The following is a 7,420-nucleotide window of genomic DNA, read 5'->3' on the forward strand; positions in this document are numbered from 1 at the left end:
TTTTTATTTTTTTCATTTTGATTAATAACAATTTTTTTTATACAATATTTAGTAAATTAATCCTTTTAACGTCTCAAAAAAATTCAAATTATTCGATCTAATTTCAAAGAAATTATTCTGTTTCAAATCCGGTATCCGATTATTATTATTATTAATCATTGTGTTTCAATATCGTTAAAATCAATGAAAAATCTTCTTTTCTAATTACCGTATATATTTATTAGATAGGATTTATTTTCTTTCTCTCTTACCTTCCATTTTTTTTTTTTTTTCAATTTCTTTCTGCTTCCCAGTTTTGCCAGCGTTTTACGTAACCGTCATCGAGAAAGTTTATCTCGTGAGGAGAACGTCTCGAAGTATATTGACGTTGCACACGAGGCAAGCCAAGCGAAACGTGTAATCAGCGTATATATGCTCATCGCGAGTAATCACACCTCTAATAGACATCCTAGATTCAGTCTCGATTAATCGATCAACAGCGGCGTAACGACGCGTGTTTTATATCGAGATAATGACGACAGGCTAATGACGGGCTCATTAACGAGACTCGATATAAAATGGTTCCGTTTAACATCAGATATTCCGCTAACAGGAAGTAGGTCGGTAATACGCGCTCTGGGTATCTTCTCGTATATCTCTCTTGTTTGGGCAGACAGAGAGGCACACCAAGTGGAAAGTGCAACAGAGACGGGAATAAAGAGCCGTTGCCAATGTCTGATTAGCTTTTCTATTTATGAGCCCGTGGCGAACAACGCGACGTGCGAAACGCCATTAAAACAGCATCGCGTATTAAAAACCCGATCGTTCGTTCACGGTTGTCGACGACGTTGCATTTCGTGCTCGATAACATGACAATTTTCACGATCTATTCATATTTTATTAATAGTTTCTGAATTTTTTACAAGCAAACTATTTCGAGTTTAACCGTAGAAAAATGTATTAGTTGGCCAAAAAGCTATTTTAATAAATGGATATATATTTTGAAATATAATTAATTTCATTTTAAATTGCATATTCATTATATAATCTAATTGCTTCCAAGCTTGTTTTAGAAAAAGAAAGAGCACGATTTCGTTAACAATAATTGCAGGATTGAGAATCATAATAATATAAATCGATAGAAAATGAAACTATGCTATAATTTCACATTACTTTAACTTAACGTGTACTTTAACTTAAAGTTATTTAAATATATATATATTAGTTAGGTATTAATTAAAGCCAACGCAATATTAAAAGCTATTTTTTTCTTAAATAATTATTTTTCAATTTTTTTTAAAGTTCAGTATTTTTAAAGTTCTCAAAATAATTTTCATGTGATTTATGTTAATATAATTCTCAATCTCAATTATTCGTTTGATATCGATTTCAAAATCGAAAGAAATATTTTCGTCATTTATTATTTGTTAAATTACTCCCGAAAAAATTATTCTGCAAGCTCATAAAAAATTTTCTGATATGTAGATATCAAAAACTATGTTTTATTAAATTTCAATCTGAAAATTTTGATATTAAATATGATATTTTTGCAAAATATTTTGAATGGTGAAATTTATTAATAAGAAATCAAATTATTCTTAGAATCGTTTTTTTGCCGAAAAAGATAAGAATTCTTTTGAATCATGATGAGAATTACGAAGATTGTTTAAAAGATAATTGAAAAGATAATCGAAATAAATTTTTGTTTATCATAAAAAATTCACTTTTTATTTATTTAAAAAAAATAATGTGCAAAAATGAATCTCTTTCGATTTTAACCTAACCTAACACAACGGATGAAAAATATAAATAACTTGGAAGAGGTTCGAATCGAAGAGATAAATCTCTCGTGGAAAGATTTTGCGTTGCAAAATCGCAATATTGCTTTTGAGATCGAAATTATATTTTATTGAATGTCTTGCTTTGCAATTTTCCAAATCTTCTATGTGTAAACGGAGTTTGGCTCGGTTATGATGAGTGCCAGACTTCACGCGAACGAATTCGACTCGCGAAATGACTTCATCTTAATAAATTACGGCTTTGGGTAAACCTTACAAACGGCTTCAAAAAGATTCCCAGAAAGGCCGCGTGTATCGCGCTATTTCCGGACAATTATTTCTCTGTCGGCCCTTTCGGACCGAGGAATAACTCTTCTTTTTACTACTGTCTTATTCTATATTCTATGCCATTAGACAATTCGAACATCTTTTGTATCTTTTCACTTTCTCCATGCAATTTCTTTTTTGCGCATGGCAATAAATGAATTGAAATAAATCATCGATTTAATAGTATATTATATGGGATAAACGATTACTGTGCCTCTCTCCCGTTACCGGACAGTCAATTACTTTTTTAAAAATTAGAAAGGAAATATGAAATTACTATTAAATTACTGCAATATCTATAAGATAAAATTTATAGCTTTTTTTTAAATATAGAAAATATTTCCGCAAAATATTATAAAAAATTTCATTGCATTATTACGATATAAAAAGTTAAAGAAATTTAATTTCTATATTATGAATAATTAAAAATAAATAAACAATTTATTGTTCTTATATGTCAAAACATTATTATCAGGAATTAAAAAGTTTATAGCATCGGATAAATGCGTAATAAATCGGATAAAGATTTTGTTTGTATATTTTGATTAATTATTTCTTTCATTTTTTTTTTTTAACAATTTGTTCAGGAAAAAGATAGCCAATAATTGACTCCTTACGTGTCTCAATATAAAAGGAATTAAATTATTACTTTCAAATTATTAAAGAAAAATCATCAGTTGTGTTCGTTAAAATGAATTGTTTACTTATTTATTTACCATAGTAATTTTATTTGACGTATAATTAATTTGACTTACCCCTCATTTTGTACTATTGAAAAAGGAAATGATTCGGTTTATAGGATCAGGAACAGGATACAATTATTCTTCGTGTTTATTTTAAATGTCTCCATTTATTTCGACTCACTATACACGCTACTAAGATTCTGTTCATACACACGCACTCTCGGCTCTCATTTCACGCGTCTATCACCTCGCAAATCATCAAGCGCGATACGGATTTACATCTTACGCGATCATAAAGCTCACTAATTAAAATGATGACCAGGTATATTGCAGTGTCCCATCTATGTATCACTTATATGTCTCTTTTCATTTATTTACTTAAGTATTTATTTTTCTTCTTTTGTCTCTCGTTCATTTTAATCATACATGACGACTCTATCTCGTTTATGCGTAATATCGAGGGGGATGAACGATGTAATATATGTATATATATATATATAGCTTATGTACAATGACGAATGCCTCGCGATAGCATTCTATTATAATTTATATGCTATAATATTTACTTAATAACTTACATAAATCATCGATGCTTCTTCTGGATCACTTTTAGATTTTTATTCATCGCGATTCTTTTCTCTCGTCTTTCCGCAAATAAATACAATATGATACAGGTGTCCGAAGAATAGTCGTCCTACGTATTCGTTAAAGGAAACATGAAATCCACTTAACATTTTGGTCAGAACACGTATTTCTCTTTCTTTCGTGTAACATAGAATTTCGCCTCATTTATATCTTCCGTCTGACATCGCCTCGAGATAAAAATTTGTGTAAAATGGCTGAGAACACGGCTGATCCGATCCTGATTTTAACAACGAAAATGTCGTTCGATGGATCGGAAGTAGACGAGGGCCAGCTGTGAATATATTTGGCAGTCTTTAATTTACAAACATTTAAAAAGATTCATTTTAGTATCCTCACCTCGCCATGCCACGATCACTTTCAATCGCCTCATCAACGTCGCTTATCATCCGTCAGACTTTTGCAGACTCTCTCAGTCTTTGTACATCTTCTCGACATCACGGATAACCGACAGAAATCAATGCATAATTTCTATGAACGAATTCCGCCTATTTCACTGTTTCATTGAAACGGTTTCTCCTTTCGTTCTCCGCGATATATTGTCGAAGAAGATGCTTTCTTTGTACTATGCCTAGTCATATCCTCCATCTCTATCCACAATTTTCTATAATGTATCAAATATTTCCAAAAAACACGTTGTCACAATGATCACAATTCCCATTTTCCCCAATATTACTATACTCGTAATATCGTACCAAGTATACTACGGAAAACAGAACTACGAAAATCCTAACCTCAAAACCTCATTGAGTCGATTCACGTAGAAAAAAACAAGTATAACTTCACTTTTGCGTAATTTTATACGATCGCATTATAGAAAACGTTTACTACGATCTCTCCAGATCAATAGACAGTTTTTCCTGTGTAAGCCTCTAGTTTTAAGAAATCACGATTTTCCCTCAACGACGAGCATCGAGGCGTCTCGTTCCCTACGACTTCTCGTCCATGCTCGGCAAGGGTCGTTTCTTTAGGATTCCAAGATCTTGAACGTTCTCTAAAAATGTCTTGTGATGTTGAGCGACTAACAGAGGATTCACTGTTTGCACGTCCTTTTTCAACTCTTCCATGTCTCTTTTGAGCTTCGCTCGCCTATTCTGGAACCACGTGATCACCTGAGCATTGCTCAATCCTAATTGCGCAGCAATTTCGTCCCTATCGGCCGGACTCAAATACTTCTGGTACAGGAATCGTTTCTCCAACTCGAAGATCTGCTGATTCGTAAATGCTGTTCGACTCTTGCGCTTCTTCTTCGGTTGCTGCCGGTTGTTAAACAAGTTCAGGTGATTTGCTTGTTCTGCAACAGAGATAATTGAACACGATTAGATGAGATTATTTGTTGAACAGGTTTGACATGTTTGTCAAGCTAATAAAATTGATTTCTATTGCAGTTCTTATTGAATATACAAACATCTATTTGAATTTGAATATAATTAAATTCTGTTTGCATGTAGCTATTATATCTCTCAATATATATGTATTTATAATCTAATCTATAATCTAATCTAATCTAATTAAATTTTTCATATATATATATATATATTTAATATTATTTAATATTAAATTATTTAGTATTTAAACTTCATTTCTTTAACTTTTTTTTTATAAAAATTATAAAAATTTAATTTTGTATAAAAATCCATATTTAATCAACTGATATTCATGTTAGATAAAACGAAATGGAGGCAGTGATATGATGAATATGGAGCGATAATTCTGGAATTATAGTTTCGCTTCGTCTAATACAAACTTTAATTCATCATAATTTAATAAATAAACTCTAAATTTAAATTTTCTTATTTTCGATGTCAATTTATGTATATAAATGTATGTATTATGTATGTAACGATGTAACTTATATATATTATGTTTCAATATCAACTTTTGTATTTGTTTGAATTTTAGAATCGATCAATGTCCTATGAATTTATATAAATATGTATAACTAACATATAATATTCTTATACAATTCAAGGATTCGTTTAAATTTTTCTCATCAGATCCTCATATGATTTTTCATTCAATTAATAGTAGTTTATGTTAATATCAAACAATTTCATAAAATAAAAAAGCTTCTTATTTATGAAATCACGAAAAAAAATAGGATCAGACTCAAATTTCAATCGGATATTTGAGTAAATATTTATATTATGTCCGATTTTTGAATCTGAGTTCGGATTAATGATGAACATCTTTTCCTTCTTAGATCTACATAGTAAAAGCTCTAATTACCATTCATGAAGAGTTTAAAATTTAAAAGAGGAATTAGTTACGTGGAAATTTCTATATTTCTTATCCCCGCGGCTCAAGGTACATGATTATGGAAACGTGAGCGAAGAAATAAAATAGAAATAATCGATTCGAGGCATGCATAACTTCCTATCGATGATTCCTATCTGGTAGGATGATAATAATTTCTGTTTCATATCAATAAATATGAATAATAATCGTAATAATGATAACAAATTTTTCAACTATGAAAAGCTGACAATTTGTGTTATGGAATGATCCTATCATTGTTTTTTACATTCTAAAATAATTTCAAACTCTTTATTGTCATGATAAATCGAATCTATGAATCAGTCCAACGCCTGAGAGACCATAAATAGGAACTCGAAGGTCGTTTCTTTCCACTTTTTTTTCCATGTTCTTTCTAATATCGAAATTTCTTAATCTCTGAACGAGAGAGCTAAAGGAGAAATGCAAAACGAATCGGACATCCTCGGCGTGTTTGAATAGATCCTAGAACAGGGTCCGCCACGGCATTGCTCCACTCCATAGCCACAAATCAGATGCATTTTCGTGGGTAAGGGTCTCTCCATAAAAATCGTATTACCTATTCGTTACGGTGTTCAGACGACGGAATTCCAACGAAGCTTCTCATCCACCGGATGTTGAAATTTTTGTCGCTTTTTAGTGGTTGTATAACTCGAAACGAGTTGAATTTAATAGATACTTTATCGAATCTTATAAGATAATTATTTTAGGACATATCTGAATTGTAAAGGAAATTTTAGAAATATGAAACACTATAGTTTTAGAATACATAGTGATAACATCTTTAATAATGATTGAAACTTGAACTAATATGATAAATTTTAATTACTTATTTATTTATTTTATATATTAATGATAAATTTGAAAAAAAAAGGAAAAACTTAAGGAAACTGAAATTTGTTATGCTTATTATTAGAATGAATTTACATATTAATTACATGATATTATGAATTTATGTGATTATTACTACATTATATGATTATTTTATTTATTTGATGCTGTTAAAACTTGTTTCTTAATATTTAATGCAATTTTATAATTAATCTTATTAAAAAATTACATCGGATATTTATTAGTTCAATTTTATTACTTTTTTGCTTGATTCTGTCTTAAAAAGTTTCTTAATTTCATCTTTATGCAACACATTTTACCCGAAATTTCTTATAATTCAATTAAGATAAATTTATATAAATAAATTTAATATTATATTATATTGTAATAATTATAGATAAATTTGAATTTTTTACTTTTTCTAAATTATGAAAATTTTGTTTTAATCTAGAAAAAATAAATAATTTACTTCTTTTTAATTAATAAATATTTATATTTATACATAAACATATATATATATATATTTATACACCTCTTTTGGTATAAAATTACGTTTTATTTTTTTATTTATAGCTATTATTTGAGATTCTTTATATTAAAGAACAAAAAAATATCTCTTACTTTCTACAATGTCATAATTCCGATGTTTTGAATTATTACCGAACGGAAATTACAAAAATCAAAAAAATGAGCAATGTTTTAATTTAAATACAACTATCATTTATATATCCTACTATCTTATTATCGATTAAAATCATGTCATTTTGAAACAACCTGTACTTAAACGATAAAGTCGTTTGAACAGTTGATCGTGCGCTCGTTTTCAGCGACACACTCGCAATCCTTTTTTTTGCCCATCTCGATCAATTCCTCGAGCTTGGCAGAGGAAGCCGAACGCGGCGGGAA

The 7,420-nt window shown here is 29.6% G+C and overlaps 1 protein-coding gene across 1 annotated transcript in view; it reads right to left on the reverse strand.

The window, feature by feature from the left end:
* Nucleotides 1-2,914: 2,914 nt before the first annotated feature.
* The window catches only part of LOC102676104, an 88,915-nt gene continuing 84,409 nt past the window's right edge, over nucleotides 2,915-7,420 (reverse strand). The window contains 1 exon segment of the mRNA XM_031511631.1: nucleotides 2,915-4,703. Within this exon segment, the coding sequence (XP_031367491.1) occupies nucleotides 4,339-4,703 (365 nt within the window). The 3' untranslated portion in view covers nucleotides 2,915-4,338.

The sequence above is a fragment of the Apis dorsata genome, unplaced genomic scaffold (assembly GCF_000469605.1).
Source record: "Apis dorsata unplaced genomic scaffold, Apis dorsata 1.3 scaffold_339, whole genome shotgun sequence".
Taxonomy (NCBI): domain Eukaryota; kingdom Metazoa; phylum Arthropoda; class Insecta; order Hymenoptera; family Apidae; genus Apis; species Apis dorsata.